The 17,464-nt window shown below is 44.6% G+C and overlaps 1 protein-coding gene across 1 annotated transcript in view; it reads left to right on the top strand.

Moving 5' to 3' along the window:
- The window catches only part of CCDC3 (coiled-coil domain containing 3), a 35,141-nt gene extending 27,741 nt beyond the window's left edge, over positions 1–7,400 (top strand). Inside the window, exon 3 of the mRNA XM_042053043.1 lies at positions 5,271–7,400. Within this exon, the coding sequence (XP_041908977.1) occupies positions 5,271–5,546 (276 nt within the window). The 3' untranslated portion in view covers positions 5,547–7,400. The remainder of the gene's footprint in view (positions 1–5,270) is intronic.
- The last annotated feature ends 10,064 nt before the right edge of the window (positions 7,401–17,464 follow it).

The raw sequence follows: 17,464 nt of genomic DNA, 5'->3' as shown, positions 1-17,464 counted from the left end.
TCCCCCCCTTTCTTGTCTTCTTGATGAGTGTGGTTTCTATTCTCGCTAAACCCTTGGCTTTTTTTCCTTCACAAGTATAGGGAATAAGGTGTTGATCCCTTCCTGGGCACTTGCAGTCACTGTGACGACGTGTTCCCACCTCCATTTCCAATCCTGGCAGAGGTGACTTGGTGTGGCTCTCACTTGGTATCTTTGCTTCCTCTCTCTCAGCAGCATTTCAGGCTTCAGGGCTCAAAGTGCTGGGGGAAAGCAATGCCCCAGGACAAGCTCGAGGTGTGGTTTTGGGGCCAGGGACCTTTCTTCAGGTACCTCCAGGGCTGAGGGTCTTTTCACTAGTCCTCAAGTGCCCTCTAATGACCCTGCATCCTCTAAAACCACCCCAGCCAGAGCAGGGGTGCAAGGGCTGTGAGATTGAAGGGGAAGTGTGGGGTTTTGAAATGGATGCCACCAGCAGTTCAGATACCTTCACACCAAACAGTGGCTTGATGCAGATCAGAACAAAGCTCTTTTTAAAGACCCCCAAGTGCCCATGGGCATGGATTTCGGTCTGTTTCCAGGGCAAGCTTCTCCAAACTCCAAGAAAATTATCTGTATCCTGCCCTTGCAGCCTGCCCTAGGAAGTCAGTGCCATTCAGATGCCATTTGATGGGACTCATGGTGGGATGAATCCCAGTCTGAGATAGTTATCCAGGCAGGAGTCTCCAAAGGTGGTCCACCAAAGGTAAGTGTCTAAGATAGGCAAGAAGTTTCTTTTTGGATGTGCCCATTCCTCTCTGATGACTGTTGGGAAAGATGACTTCCCTTGACTAGCTGCATCTAAGGAGATTAAAGAGAAAATCTGCTTTTCATAAGGAGTGAAATGAGGATGAAAAACAGTGCTGAGAGCTGAGACACCTCAGGGTGGGTGTAGCCTGGCAGAGGCTTCCTGTAGGCAGTGCTTCATACCCCCCAAGAAACCCCATCTCTAATATTTTGAATGAACTGGAGAGTTGTGCTACAAACATTACATTTCCTGTGGCAAATGCTGACCCAACATTCAGTAAGGTAACAACAGCCACAACAATTTCTTTCTCCATCCAGGTCCTATGCACCTTGGTGATTCATATGAGGTCCTAGGGTGAAACTCCAGCTCATCTCCATTAATGCCAGTGATGTTGGATATGTCCTTGTGACCCCAATTTTGTACCTCTGAAAAAGGCTGTTCTTGCAGCAAGCAAAGGTGGTTTAACTCAGCCCTGCCATGCCCCCACCACTTCAACCAACATAATGCTTTAACAGTGCTGACAGGAACTTTTCCACACTTCAGCACGAGTGTTAGTCTTGGCTGAAAAAATCCCAGTAACTGGAGGTTAGGACACTCCATCCCAAACCCAATGCTCCCCACTGCCAGACCCCTCCTGCTATTCTTTGATTCCTTGTCTTTCTTTCCATGCAACATGCTCACTCCCACAGGAAAGACTTTTAGGTAGTGGGACTCCAGTGTTTTTTAGCAGTGTTGCCATAAGGAGCATGGATGAGGAGATCGCTGGGACTCAAAATCTCTCCCTTGGGTAGGTGAAGGGCAAGCCTTGGGTGCCACTGCTCGGTTTTGAGTGACTTGAGCTCTGTAACACTAACTTCAACCACTTCTGGACATTTTGTGGTGGATGAACACTACCATCACACCTTTATCCATGGCACCTTTATCCCCTGTCCCATTCAAATCAAGCTTGTAGAAGGAAGGTGTGTGTCTGTCAATCAGACAAATGTATATCTGCATCAGTTCAGGGTGTTTGGTAAGGGGTTTGCATGCCTATAATGTGCTGCTCCAAAATCAGTTTTTTAGGTTAATGATTGGACTGGATGACCTTGGAGGTCTTTTCCAACCTTAATGATTCCATGTTTCTGTTATATTTAGTGCTATTTCTATTCTATTCAGTGCTGATTTCTTTGGCAAATGGACAGATTTTGTAAATCTCCTAGATAGGGTGATATTTTAAAATGGGTATATTTGTGATATGGTCTCTCAGACAAACACTCAAATACATTTCACATGCAGTTTCACAGTTGTAGGCTGTCTGGGATAAATCCTCAGGATCTGTAGGGTTCTTGTGCCACCTTTCTCATTACATCTCCTGGTACTGCTCTGAACTTGAGTGTACCACTACTGAGGATGCCTTCCTCACAAAATTGTGGAACAAGCAAACGTGCAGACAAATCTTCAGACCAAAAAACTCTTCTGAATTATGGGTCACTAGGGAATTCAAATTTTGAAGGGAATTTGGAAAATAAACTATAAGGTTTGCCTATGGAGTCATTTCTTGGTCCTTCTCTTCATTTCCCAAGCATCCGAGTAGCAACATGGACTGATTAACTTCTCACCTGCTTGTTCAGCTGCTGGGTTTTTTATCCAGGCTGTGCTGAGCTCACAGCTGTCACAGTTACACAGTTCTCAGCACCAGTTTAAGGGTAACTTGGTTGCAGCCAGGTGAATCACAGCCCCAGCAGTAAGAGCAAGGGCAGGACAGCACTCACACTTAAACATCATCATCATCATCATCATCATCCTCATCATCCCCACTGCAAAGCCCTGTGAAAAATGCTATTTGTAACCAGCCAGCGAAAATGAGAGGACTCCATCTTGTTATTTTTCCCCATGCAGAAGAAACAAAGTGTTTATTTTCCAGCTGGTAGTCTCGCAGGCAGGCATCCAGTTATCAAGCTGGGCTCTTCCTATCACCTACCCTGCTGGCAAACAAAGCCGTGCATGTCTGATAGTACCTCGGTTTTTTATAACTGTGATGTTCCTGTGATGTCTCTGGGTATCACCAGATAATTTAAGCACTAAGCTGTGTGATTCAGACTGGAGAGCAAGGACTGTAGAGAAACGCTATAAGCAAATGAGCTGGCTAGCTTTTGATGGTATTTGAGAATTGAGTGGTATTGAGTAGCTCTATAGAGCAAGTCTACCTCTGCTGACAGAGGACCAACCTCAAAATGTTTAGGAGTGTCTCTGGGATGAGGATAACGCCATCCCTGATGTTTTCTTTTCCCCCACCAGCCAGCCCAGACATATGAAAACGCAGTTGGGTTCACACAACCTCCCACTTCAGCTGCATGAAGTGTTTGTTCCTCTGCATTGGATTCTGGCATAGGTCATGCCTATCACTGCATCCATGGAAAATGCAGGAAATCCCTCATGAAATAGAGTTTCCACCTCATGTCTTCCCAGCAAACATATTTCCCTAGCTCAGTGTCCTCCTTTGCAGGGATTTAAATTCAAGAAGTGTTCTGCTTGAGGTTTTGCAAGGGTTTGGCAAACACAAAAGCCAAGATGTGCTGGCTGTTTTCAAAGAGCACTTGGAATGAGCTGTGATCAAAACCAAACTCCCTCCTTTTCAGCCCAGTTTCTGGCCCTCTGTGATCTCCCCATCTTCCTAGCACACATTTATAGAAGAGCCCTAGTGAGAGAACAGTTGGGGCAAGAATTTGCCATATAGCAAAGGCCCACAGTGCTTTTGCATGAGGAACAAGAGCTTCCAAGGGAGTGGAAGCAGTTGCTGTGTTTGTGTTGACTGGCCATGGTTTCCCACTGCTGGGGGTTTCCAAAGCAAATGAAATGGTATTCATCAAGGCAGGCTCCCTCCCCAGCTTTCAGTTGTTGAAAATACTACAAAGTAAGATGGAAAGAAACATGTAATCCTTCATCATCACAGTCAGGATTCTGCTTGTTTATTTAGATTCCCTGTCTGTTCCAAATGTTCTGCCAGAGAAAGCCCATCCAGATTCCAGGAGTGCTTGACACACATAAAAAAATTTCTAGATGTATTCAAAAGATAGACCCAGCAGAAGACACTGCCTGTTCTTACAGTGCAGCAGCAAGATGAAAGTCCCACATGCACAGTAAAATATCTCCTGATGCTTTTTGTAGAAAAAAAAAAGGAAGAAGGCACCTGAGAAGAAGTAGATTTCAATGTGGATCTTCTAAATCAGAAATTTTTTGGTGGAGCTGTCCTTGAGCTCCAGGTACCTCCTATTTTTCTGCCTGGAAAATGTGTTCCAGGTAGGAAAAAATGGAACTTGGTGCCTTTGTGGTCAGTAAAAGGAGAGGGTTGTGTTCAGAGAGTGATTCCTCCCTGTGCCCCAGGAAGTGGAGCCTCAAAGGGTGTCTCTCCCTGCAGACATTACAGGGGAAATGGAAAGAGAGGAGCCCAGACCTTAAGAGAAGGTCTGAATCCCATCCCAGGTGAGGCTGTGTGTTGGGAACTGAACTCCTTTGCATTGAAACTACTCAGGAACCCTTGTAGCTGGTGTTTGTCATCCCACTCCTGTTGCTGCACCTACAAACAGGAAACAAGTGAGAAACAAGAGACCATAAACATGGCAATCACATACCCTTGAGATGAAGGAGGTCTTTTGGGTCATCCTGGGATGAGGCAGTAGAAGCTGAACACTTGTCCAACAGATGTTTTGTGTTTGGACCATCACCTAACCCCGTGGATTTGAAAAGCGCTGTGAGCTGCTCTTCTGTCTTCTATTGAGTTAAGCCTTGGGGTCAGCACCTTTGAAACTGTCTCTCTTTTTTATTTCCTATCTAAAAGCCACTGGCAAGAGTGAGCATCAAGAGCTTGATGTCCCTTCTGGGGGCAAAATTGCAGTTAAGTTGTATAGGGTAGAGTGGGAGGGGCAGTTTTCAGCCAACGACATCCTAAATAATAACTTCTGTTAAAGTTATGGAATCATAGATGCTCCTAGGGACTGCTGAGATTTTACCCTTTAGGGTTTGGTCTTAAACAAAGCCCATATAATGCAGTATTTAAGACACCTCTGTTCTTGGAAAGGAAAAATAACCAGTTCTGTGTTTGGCAGGTTTCACATGTTGACATAAAGAGCAAAGGGCAGGCTCTCGTCAGAGTCTGGGGTTTCTGAAGTGCTGTTAATCTGAATGAAAACGAGAGTTTTCCAAAAGTGACAGCCCTTGACCCAAACTCCAGTTTCATACCAGAATTAGGGCAGCCTTTCTCCATAAACTCAATGTAGCCTCAGTGTTTTGTCAGTTCATAAAAGTAATTGTGAGTCACTGATATCATTAAGATCTACAGTTTTGTGTCTTAGCTAAATCCACTAGTGAAAGAGAGGATTTTACTAAAAAAGAGATAAAACCAGAGTAAAAGTTTCCCAAAAGAAAGCATTCTACTTTTGAAAAGTTGAGAAGTGTTTTCTGGAATGCCTAAATTAACCCTTGCTATGATAACTTCTTGTGTAAAGTTCACCTGCTGCTGTCCCCACAGCTCATGTGCTCCTCGGTGCAGAAGGCCCTGTTTGAGGAGGAGGACAGAGTGAAGAAGCTGCAGCAGAAAGTGGCGACGCTGGAGAAACGCAACAAACAGCTACGAGATCGAGTGAAGAAAGTCAAGAGGTCTCTCCGGCAAGCCAGGAAAAATTCCAGGCACATGGAGCTGGTGAATCGAAAGCTCAGCGAGAAACTTTCCTCTGCAGGTGGTCAAATCCCCTATATTAACTCTTTGAAGCAGGAGAACTCCCATGCTACCTACCTTAAGGTATAATGCAAGGGTAAGTGCTCAGGCCAATGGTAGTGGCAAATTTTGCCTGCATTAGGTCAGGGTCTGGCCCTCACACCTTGTCTATGCTGTGCTTCAAACCTCGCATGGAAAATGAATCTGAACTTGCTTTAGACACAGTGCTAGTTTAAACAGGAATGCCAGCTGGATTTGGCACAGCCCAAAGCCATGTCCTCGCTGTTCTCAGTGGACACAGGGCCAGACAGTCATCTGTGCTTCTCCTCCCTCACCCACCTCCACCACCAGTTTTAGGTTGTCTTTGATGAAGTGCCAGCCCAGCCCCCTGGGCCATTGCAGGCACTTGACACAGGAGCTCTTCTTCCCAGTTTACCTCCTCTCCATGGGCTGGGCAAGGAAGGCTTGGGATATAGAGATGGATGCAGTGGGAAGGATGCAGTTATGAATGCCCTTTTCTCCTTCATCACCCCCAGGCTCTCAACCTTGCTTAAGCTTGACTGAAGTCTACATCCAGTGCCTGGGCAAAGGCTATGTCTGAGACACAGTCAGTTTGTGCCTCTCTTCAGCATGAAATATAGATGTGCCCAAATTGTCTTAAGACTGTTTCTATATATCCTTAAATATTCTAAATCAAATATATAATAATTTTTATTTTTCCCAGAAGTGCCTCAAGGCTCTCAGTAACTCCCTCAGGTGCCTTTATCAGTGGTCAGCCAACCAGGTTGGAAACCACATCATTTCAGGTCTGTGTCTAAGACCTAATCCTGCAGTCAGGAGTGGACTCAGACTATGAGTGGGTGTTGGATCAGGCCCAGCAGGCAATTTCAGATCCCATTCTCAAGCAGGTTTAATTTGCAGTGTGGACAAAGCTTCAAGTTTTGTAGACACTGTTTGAGGTATAACGGAGGTTGCTGGGCAGCCTCAGTTACACTTAAAACCTGTAGAGACCACATCAATATCAACAGGGCATTAAAAATTTAGGTATTTTATATATGTATATATTTTAAAATCCTATAGAAAATATTTTTATTACACATTTGATATAGTCTAATTTCTTAAAATATGAAGTAAAACCTGTTTCTTGGTTATCTCGTAAAAAAAGAAAAGTCCATCATATCCTTCATTAGACATTTACAAACTGAATTCTGGTCAAGCAGTATGGGTTTAGGCATCAGTATCCATGGCTGATAATGTTAATCCTTTAAACTATCCCTGCATTTGGAAAAGCCCATATCTGCTTTCAAACGTGAGCTTCAGTCCAAGCAGAACTGAAGGATCTGACTCTCACTACCTTCCAGTTTTGCTCCTTTTGGAAATACTTTTTTCCCCCCTCTTGAAATAATATTGGCATTTCCTAAGATTCTGACTCCTCCACAAGCTCCACTGGTTTCAAAGGCTCCACCTCCCACACCACCACAATTTGAATTGTTTTCTCCTGGAGTCAGCAATGCTGTTTCCTGAGAATTACTACAGAACTTAGGCTTCCCTAGAAGCCATCAAGAGATTTTAACTCCAAACTTTAAATCCAGAGAAAAGTAACTACTTTTTTATTGTTTTATTTTCTGGTTTCTAAACTGCTGTTTAAATAAATGAACTGGTTTTCCTGGGATAGGTATTAAAAGCTTGTGTTTTCATTTTTTGTTAAGAAAAATATTCGCTCTGGTATTAATTCATGTTTTATAAGTGTTTGTATAAAGCTGAGAAAGTATAATTAATATAGTTACACCTTTGCTATTCTTACAGATTTTCCAAACACAGTGTTGAATATCTTTTACTTTTGGCTGGTATTTTTGTTGCTTGATGAAAAGATTGTAATTGTCTTCCTATTTCCCCCTTTGTCTACCTTAAAAAAAAAAGTAAAACATTTAGTTCTCCTTGTAAGTTTTGTGAGAATTTTGTTTACCCTGCTAAGAAAACAGAAAGAACCCCCCCAAATGCAAAGTCCAAATGTAACCCAAAATGCTCTCACTGGGTACAAAACCCAAAAAGGTTGTTTCCTTGTGAGTTTCTTCCCTTTCATTCCTGCTCGAGTTTGGATCATTTCCAAAGATAAGGACTAGCAGTCAGATCAGGTCACAAGTTAACGCTCTCAACAAGTAACAGGGGATGTCAAACCTAAATAAAAGTGCCATTAAAGTGTCAGCACTGATTGCCTGTCCCTGCTGATGACAGTATCCAGAGAGCATCCAGACCAGGAAAGCTGCACATGCAGGAAACACAAGTGGGACAAGGAATTTGGGTTATGTCTATCCAGGCTGGTACACATCACACAGAGCCTGACATATGCTATAATTTTTAGACCCACTCCATAGCAATTTCAGGGATCAGCTCATCTGGAGACCTGCAAAAATGGCAAAATATCATGCCATTTCCAAGAGTAATGGGAAAGGCATGATTGAGTATGTTCCTCTTGAAAAGCTATGAAGGAGGGACTGAGGTGCAGAAATGAAGAGAAAGTTGGCATAGCTGGATGGGTTGGCAAGGGATGGTATAGAAACCCAAAAAACATCCTGGTAAAAATAAAGAAAGACAAGCCCCCCCATTTGTTTAGAAACAACACCAAATATTTCAGCCCCCCCACCCCCCGGAGAAGTTCAAAGATGCTTTACAAATTAGTAACATCTGCTTTTCAAAACATATCAGGAGCTTGAAGGCTGCCAGAACATCTGCAGGACCAGTGCTAGAGGTTTTCAGAGCAGCTGAACACAACTGGAGAGGATGGGATTTTTGGCATCTGTGTTCACTGTGGGAATGTTTTTGTGGACAAATAAAATTTTCTTGATGGATCCAGAGGATGACAAGAAGAAGTGAAAGAGCAAAATTAATAGTAACAGGACAGAGTAATAGTAACAAGGACAGAGAGAGAAGAGAAGAGAAGAGAAGAGAAGAGAAGAGAAGAGAAGAGAAGAGAAGAGAAGAGAAGAGAAGAGAAAAGAGAAGAGAAGAGAAGAGAAGAGAAGAGAAGAGAAGAGAAGAGAAGAGAAGAGAGAAGAGGAGAAGAGAAGAAGAGAAGAAGAGAAGAGAAGAGAAAGAGAAGAGAAGAGAAGAGAAGAGAAGAGAAGAGAAGAGAAGAGAAGAGAAGAGGGAGAGAAGAGAAGAGAAGAGAAGAGAAGAGAAGAGAAGAGAAGAGAAGAGAAGAGAAGAGAAGAGAAAAGAGAAATGACAGAACAAACAGGAGAGGGGAAATTGTCCTCTTAGGGATTGTCCTCTTTCTACCATCAACATGTCAGTCTTGTACTATTTCAGTCACAACTTTTGCAGGGTTTGTGTGTCTCACCAGAGTGTAAGTGGATAATTCAGATGGTGGTCTGCACCCACAAATACCTTGAGTTTTTAGACTTTACAGCTGAATTTTCTGTGGTTTTTGAAAGTGGATGTTTATAGAACAAAGTGCATCAAATAAACTATTCTCATAAATCCCAATATCATCCTGATTTAACAACCCTACCTGGATAACTGGGAAAGAACCACAAACTAAGGGAGGATTTATGGAGAGCAGAAAATGTTAGCAGCTTTCTTTGCTCCTTAATACCAAAACCATTGAGAAAAAAATCACTTCCTTATGTTTGAACAATAATTTAGGGCAATAGTCATGTTATTCTGTTGGGTTTTGGCAGAAGGGGGTTTTGGAACTGAAGAGCACATGAGTGTTTCAGAGCTATATCAGTAAAGCCCATTTCTAATACACAGAACTTCTCACCAAGCTAGGTAATCTCCCATTAATGAGGCAAAGGAGTCCAAATTAATTTCTGAAAGTAGGAGAAAAAGCATAGAGGCAAAACTGTAGAAAGCAGATAAAACTGAAAATGTGTCATTCTTTCTTTCTTACAACAAATCCAAGTAATTGCAAGGAAATTTCATTTTGCTCCCTATTAAACCCCAATTATTTAATCACAGAAATGTACCTATTTCCCTCCAAACCAGCCTGCTTTGTGTGTGAAACCTCTTTTCCAGCATGTACTTGGGTCCAGGCATGTTCCTAATCCCCTAAAACAAACACAGCGAGCAGGATAGCACGTCCCAGCACATGTGGCACTGCTGGGAGGGTTCACTGGCTGTGCAGGAAACCAGGCCAAGCCATCCCAACAGGGATATCTGGGAAGGCAGGCCCAAGAGGGATTTAGAGGGGCAGGAGCAATGCTGTCTTTGTGAGGAATCATCTTTTGGGGGATCAGGATTTGGTGCAGATGACACCAAGCTGGGCGAGTGTTGATTTGCTTGAGGATATGCCTACAGTGGGAGCTGGACAGGCTGGTTCAATAGGCTGAGGCTAATTGCATGAGATTAAATACGGTGAAATCCTTCACTTCAATCACAACAACCCTGTGCAGCACCACAGGCTGGGGGAAGAGTGGCGGGAAAGCTTCCCAGCGGAAAAGGACCTGGGGTGCTGATCAATAGCAACTGAGCATGAGCCAGCTGTGCCCAGGTGGGCAAGAAGGCCAAGGGCACTTGGCTGGTACCAACAATAGTGCGGCCAGCAGGACCAGGGCAGTGACCATTCCCCTGTACTCAGCACTGGTGAGGCCACACCTTGAACCCTGGGTTCAGTTTTGGGCCTCTCACTCACAGAAAGATGCTGGAGCATGTCCAGAGAAAGGAACAGAGCTGGGGAAGGGTCTGGAGCACAAGTCTGATGAAGAGCAGCTGAGGGAGCTGGGGGGGCTGAGCCTGGAGGAAAGGTGCTTCAGGGGAGTACTTGTGGTTCTTTACACCATCCTGAAAGGAGGGTGTAGAAAGGCTCTTCTTGCAGGTAACAAATGAGAGTACAAGAGGAAACAGCTTCAAGTCGTGCCAGAGGAGGTTTGGCTTGGATATAAGGAAAAATTTCTTCACTGCAATAGTTATCAGGCCTTGAAACAGGCTGCCCAGGGAAGTGGTGGAATTACCATCCCTGGAGATATTTTAAAGAAGTGTAAATGTGGCGCCTGGGGACATGGTTTAGTGGTGAACATGGCAGTGCTGGTTTAACTGTTGAACTCAATCTTAAAGGTCTTTTCCAACATAAATGATTCAATGATTCTATGACTTGGCTGGTTTTCCATTAGATGGGCTTGGTGGCATCACACTACTCCTGAGGTGCCTGATGGTTTCTTCTGGTCAGAGTGTCCTAGCAATTGCTTGCTGCTTTGGTTAATGTTGACTGCACATAATGGCATCTCCCCCTCTGGTTATCTGCCTATGGGTACTAATTTTTGTTTTTACTGAAACTTTCCACAAACAAAGAGTCATTTCTCAGGACAAGTTTTTGGTGGTAAATAATTGTTTTGAAATGTTAAAATATAATCAGTAAAGTGACAAAGTTTTCTTTGGCAAACTCCCACTTTGACGGGGTGACAACATTTGGCAGAAGTCCCTTCTATGCAGCCCTTGCCCCAAGAAAAATCAGCAGGAGGCCTTTGAAATGTTTTGGGTTTGCAATGCACGCATGGTGCTGCATGGCTAAAACCACAGCAAATGCACTAAATGAACCTTCCTGAGCCTGTCCCTTCCTGACAGTCCAGCATAGGTGGCAGCACAGCCAGCCAGGCCAGGACTGATAAAAGCACATTTTCATTGGATCTCCAGCTCCTGGATGCCTCTGCAGTGCCCAGGGCTTTGTGTATGTGTTGGGGGTGGTGCCATAAGGAATGACAATGGTCCAATAGGCTCAACAAGGCGTGGAGCAGTTACAGGAGAGACACTGGAACTGGGAACACTCACAGGGCCAGAACTGCTCTTACAGAAGTGGCCACCAGCACCTGGATTGGAGATCTGGAAAAAGTTCTGGAAAAGGGACAGCCATTTTCTGTCCATCAAGAGTCTGCGTAAGGGAGCCCAAAGGTCCCCACTGGAGAGAGACAGCCTCTGTCACTCGTGTTTTGTAGGAGCAGATGGCCAGGAGCTGCCATCTAAAGCTCCTAAAGCTCCAGCTTTAGCTCCAGGTAAAGAACCAGGCTGGAGGGCAGTGGATAAGTGATTCCTTCTGTGGAGGGAGTGGTCCAGGCAAGCTGCTGACCTGGAGACATTGCTTTTGGTTGGCAACCTGGCAGCATGGTGAAGAGTAGAGGTGAGCTCAAGCCATTGCTGTCAACATCCAGAGCACACAAAGTGGTCTGGCTCCTTTTCTTCATTTGTAATTGTTCTTACAGACTCTTGAGATCTTTTCTGCAAAAAACGCCATCAAAAGGAAACTGAAAACTGCATGGTTTTAGAGGGTCACCAGATGCCAATGTGCAGCCTATATATCACAGTCTGGGAACAAATGCAACAAAATACTTCATCCTTCCACTGACTACCCTGGGTCCTTAAAATGCCCTAAGCATTTTGCATAATATGTCTCCAATCAAAGTCAAGCAGAGGCACCAAGATGCATGTAAATCCCTTAACTCATACAGCAGTCCAGTGGCAAGTCTGCATAAGAGAATTCAGGGTCCCTTGACTTTTGGCACCTGACTCAGTTTCTAGAACTGTCACCTGCTCAAGTGGGGCAGGGAGGGGAGGTGCTGGCACATCAGAGGTGTAGAGCCTTGCTGAGTGTGAACCAGAGCAATCTGCATTAGTTGCCAAGTTTTGGATTGTTTATTCAGACAGGAAAACACCTATCTCAGCTAAAGGCGGGGACAAATGTTTGGCTCCAGCAAAGCCCAGAGACGTCTACTCTGCTTTCCAGTGTCAAGAGCTCTTTTGACAGCCTTGGACTATTGAAGGTTTTTACACAGTCCCCATGACTGTGGGTCCTTCCCCAGGATCTGGCACTTCTTATACACCCAGACTGCCTGGAAGGAGGCAGACTGGGAAATCCTTCCTGATAGGAATGATGTGGCCATGCACAGAGGATGAGGAGCACTTGGGCAGGTAAACCACCACCTGTAGCATCTCCCCATCAGCTGTCCCAGTGCTCCACATGCAAGCAGAGGTTTGAAACCCATTGCTTTTTCTCAGTGTTTCCTCCTCTTCAGTTCAGAGTTGACTCTTCCTTGCTCAGAGTTGACATGCTCTTCAGAGAGCAGAGAGGATTGCTGACACTTCTTTTCTTTTGTTCTGTTTGCTCTAGTAGATAGGCCATAATCCAAATCCTAATTTTTACATGATTCAGTCAGTCCTGTCTCTGAAGTTGGTGTCTGCCCTGTTATCTGCTCTGTTCCCTCCGCCCATGCACAGAATCCCACAGGCTCCAAAGGAAATGTTTGTTTATGCCAGGCCTTTGCTCAGCTGAGTCAGTGCTGGAGCCCACATGTTGAGGATTTTCCTCTGCCCACAGCCTCCCTGGAAGCCCTGGACCTGCAGCTGGAAGCAGCTCTTTAAACTGCTGGTTAGTCAGTAAAGCAAATCTGAGACCTTGGGCAGAAAAATGGCATCAGAGGTATTTGATGAGCTTCCTGTGGGTTGTCTCATGAATTCATAGAGTAGGGGAGGAGCTTCAGCCTCATGGGAAAGCATTTCAGTTCATTCACAGAATCATAGAATGGTTTGGGTTGGAAGGGACCTTAAAGATCATCTCATTTCAACCCCTCTGTCCTGTACAGGGACACCTTCCACTATCCCAGGTTGCTCCAAGGCCTGTCCAACCTGGCCTTGAACGCTTCCAGGGATGGGGCACCCATAGCATCTCTGGGCAACCTGTGCCAGGGCCTCCTCACCCTCACAGTAAAGAATTTCTTCCTAGTATCTAATCTAAACCCACCTTTTTTTTCAGTTTAAAATGACTCCCCCTTGTCCTATCACTACATTCCCTGACAAGAGTCCCTCCTGATCTTTCCTGTTGGCCTTTGTCAAGAACTGGAAGGCTGCTATGAGGTCTCCCCAGAGCCTTCTCTCCTCTCGTCTAAACAACCCCAACTCTCAGACTGTTCTCATGCAGGAGGTTCTCCGGTCCTCTGATCATTTCCTTGTCCCTCTTTTGGACATGCTCAAGCAGATCCATGACTTTCTCATGCTGGGAATCCCAGAGCTGGATGCAGCACTCCAGGTGGAGTCTCAGGACAGCTGAGTGGAGGGGCAAAACCACTTCTTTTAAGCTCCATAGACCAATTTTCTTCATCCCTTTCTCACCCAGGAGGTAAGAGTGAGACTGATGGGCAGATGATTCCATGGGGCCACTGGTGGCTTGAGAAGAGGTCAGAGGGACCCTTGTGTTGATCTGTGCCAGGGTGGGTCCACCAGGGAAGGGCTGGACCAACCAAGAAGGGAGGAGGAAAGTGCAAACCAGCAGGTTGTTCCAGATGACATTTCTGTTCCGCTTGCCCTGCCCAGAGAAGAGCAGGGACCCTCCAAGGCCAAAGGTGTTTATTTATCTGCCATGCCAGTAAACCCCAGGCAGATCACAGAGAGGATGAACCCCCTGATCTCTGTTCACCATCTGGGAACAAACAAATGGCCACATCAGAAGGGGCACTCACTTGAACTCTTCCCATGCATTTCCATGGGAACAGGGCAACTGTTTTGTTTTCCTCTTTCTATTATTTCTCTTATGATTATTTCTGAAATACTCTGCTTTCTGTAGCCCTGGCCTAAAGAGATAAGGAAGAAAAATGTCACAGACTGTTGTCAATAAATTATTTTTCCCATTTCTTGATGCCAGGAAAAGCAGTTCTTGCTGTAGGAAAGCAGATCATGGGTTATACCGTCTTCAAATTATTTGTTTCAGACATGCTAGGAATTGCAATATGCACCTATAAGTAGAGTGTGTTAGTTGGAAGCTGGCAACAATGAAAACCTTTTCTATAGTAAAACCAAAACATAACCAGATCTCTCTTTTCTTGTCCATACATAGGTGATTCAGGCTCATTTCAGGATTACAATCCATTTTTCAATTCTTCATTTTGCTCCCCATGAACAGAAGACAAAGAGCTAATTCCTGCCTTAGGAAATGTACCTTAAAATTGTGCCTGGAAGCAGCATTGCTCACCAGGAAAGCAGGGCAGTTGTGACTTTACAACATTTCAGTAGCTGTATTGACACTGTTCAAGTTGACAGTTTCCGTGCTGGTGCTGGTCTCTGCCTCAAGTGCATGGAAAAAGTAGTTTCCAAACTGTCAATTATTTGCAACTGAAAAACATTTTCTTTTTCTCTAAATATTTTTTCTGATTTTTTACCATCACCATCTTTGGAGCAAAGAGCTGGAGTTTGATGAGGACATTTTTACATCTGGTCTATTACTTCTGTGGAAAATCCACACCAATTCAAGCAGGTTATAATGAATGGCTGAAAATTTTTCAGCCGCAGTCAGTCAGCCAAATTTCCTCTTAACCACTGGTCACTGGTGGATCCCCAGCATTGTACCACAGCTGGGTAGTACAGTGCAATGTGATGGTCCCAGTGGTGCCACTTGCTAACAGCCCCTGCCAGAAATCACCACCTGTAGCTACATCCTGATGTCACCTGGGAAGTCCACTCTGTAGCCACACATTTGATATCTCACCCTAAGGAGACAAAAACCACCATTAATCTGAAATTGCTCCAAGACAGAGTGCATGGCCAAAAAATAAGGAAGAAATTCTTTCTTGTGAGGTTAGTGACACATGGGCACAGGTTGCTCAGAGGAGCAGTGGATGCCCCATCCCTGGAAGTGTTAAAGGCCAGGCTGGATGGGACTTTAAGCAACCTGGGATAGTGGAAGATGTCCTTGCTAACGGCAGGGGGACTGGAAACGCAGTCAGAGCTGTGGGCAGCCTGGGGACAGGTACTGGGGTTCCAGATTGAGCCTTGATCAATGGAGTGTGGTCAGTGCTGCACTTGGAGCACCCGTGACAGGTACTTTGTTCTGTGCTCTGACTCGGGGGATAAACGAGCTGGAGAAAGCAAAATGTAATCACACTGTTTAATTAAAAGATAATGGAAGCTTTCCAGCCACATCGTTACAGCCCATGCAGAGACAAAAATCCCCATTCTCCTAGGGGGATAAAATAAAATGCATTGTCACACTGGGGATCAAGCTGATCTGAACTTCGTATTCCTCATCTGCTGTATTCTTAATTCTCATTGATTTTAATTGACTGCAGATTTTCTCTGGTTTTGCAAATTCAGTTTTGAAGCAGATTCTTTGTAATCTTTATGGAACAGGCTTCGGGGTATATGAGCAGGGCTGGTGGGGGGCTTTGCCCTGCTGGTAAGTAATGATATTTTCTCTGCAGCAGGAGCCAGGGTCAAGTGAGATGCGAAGTACAGTGTTCACTGATGAGCAGGGAGTGGGAGGAAGCAGCATATTTCCAGCTATAAAACAGGGGGACATTAAGAAGTTACAGGCAGCTTTGGCAACACAGACCTCATTAGCCCAGTGGGTAGAAAATGCATTGCAGATGCAGCAGCCTTGCTGGAAATCCAGAGTGGAAGAGGTGGAAAGGAACTGTGCGGGCAACAGGCAGCTGCCAGTGGTGATGGAGGGCAGCCACGAGGGCCAAAGCTGCTTCTCATGAATGTCACAACACCCAACAAGGAGAAAATCGTCCTTCTCACAGGTAGTGCTGAATCCTCTGCCTAAAATGTTTGTCTGGGCACCAAACTGAAAGCAAAGAGAACGGGGCATGAGTCAAACTTTTGGGGACGTGATGAAAGACCTCAAAACCCACAGAGATTTGGGCTCCCAGAGCAGGAGGGATCCCAGCGTGTACTCTAGCCACTGGGCTGAAGTTCAGTTTTGGGATATAAGTAGGTTTTTAGGTCTCCTCCTAAATGACTTGCATGCAAAGTTAAAGGAAATCTGAGAAATGGGAACTGTAACCCAGCTTTTAGCTTCACGTTACTGTTTTTTCCCTTTCTTTCTTCTACTGTGGGGATGTTTGCTGAAGTGCTAGGTTTTCGCTTTCTGAGAACATATATTTGGAGGAAGAGCCAAGGACACTGCAGATTGATTTTCTGAGTTTTGCTCAGACTCCTTCCTTTTTTCACTTTTATGGATTTCATTAAGAAGCATGAACAGGCAAGAATTCCTCTAAGCAATCATATTACCAGCCTAATTTGCTAGACTTTCATTAAAGCAATTAAAGATAGAATGATGCAATGACCCAGTTCAGGACCCAATTAAGACTGAATCAATAAATCAGTAGGTTTAAATCACCACCATAAGGCCACAGATAATCAAAACAAGTTACGAGGCTGAAGCTGAAGAGAATTACTGTATTACATCGCCATAGGAGAATTCAAAGAATTAAATACTTTGCAGTTGAGGTGCTCAGCTCATCTTACTACAACCAGCTTAGTGGCTATGGGCACAGCCTGGTACAGGTCCATCAGCTGCTGGGGACCACAGCCTGGGTGCAAGGCAGAACAGCCCTGTCCATAGCTGTAGGTATCCCTGGACATGGTGACTTCCAGGAACACGTGTCAGGACCCCATCCTTCTGTTCAGCCATGTTTGGAGCTAAATCATCTCATCGGTCTGTCACCACCTTCTCTGCACAGAGAAGTGAAATCCCCAGGTGTCCTGCTAACAAACCCTTCTTCACCAGCGCTGTTGGCTCTTTCCTGAAGATCTCTGAATTTCTTCCAGAGGAATTGCTGGTCAGTCGGTTCTTTCTATAGATTTAATGGGAATCATTGGTAAACTCAAGCACATGGCGTCCTCTGCATACTGCAAATACTTGGAGAGGGAAGAGGAGCAGGAAGTCCCTCAGTTCAAGTCTCCAAGGTGATTGTCAGTGGACTCCGCAGTGAACTTGTCGATGTTTGGCGGCAGCAAAGCTGCAGAGTGTCTTCAAAATTCAACCCTAGTCTGATCATAGATGAATTCCCTCTTTAGATATTGTGACCAAAAAGTAATTGAAATACATGGTAAAATCCTATCATTTGAGTACTGACAAGGCACAGCAGTCTAGTGCCAAACCTTCAGTTTCTGCCATGTTTCCCTCTGCTTTGGTCTGATAGTAATAATATAATATACAGTCTGACTGTATTAATATAATACTGTCTAATATAACAATATAATATAATATAATATAATATAATATAATATAATATAATATAATA

This window comes from Corvus kubaryi, unplaced genomic scaffold (assembly GCF_017639235.1).
Source record: "Corvus kubaryi isolate FWS band 111438036 unplaced genomic scaffold, C.kubaryi_AGA036_p1.0 135, whole genome shotgun sequence".
Lineage (NCBI taxonomy): Eukaryota > Metazoa > Chordata > Aves > Passeriformes > Corvidae > Corvus > Corvus kubaryi.
This window is presented reverse-complemented; position numbering and strand designations above follow the sequence as displayed.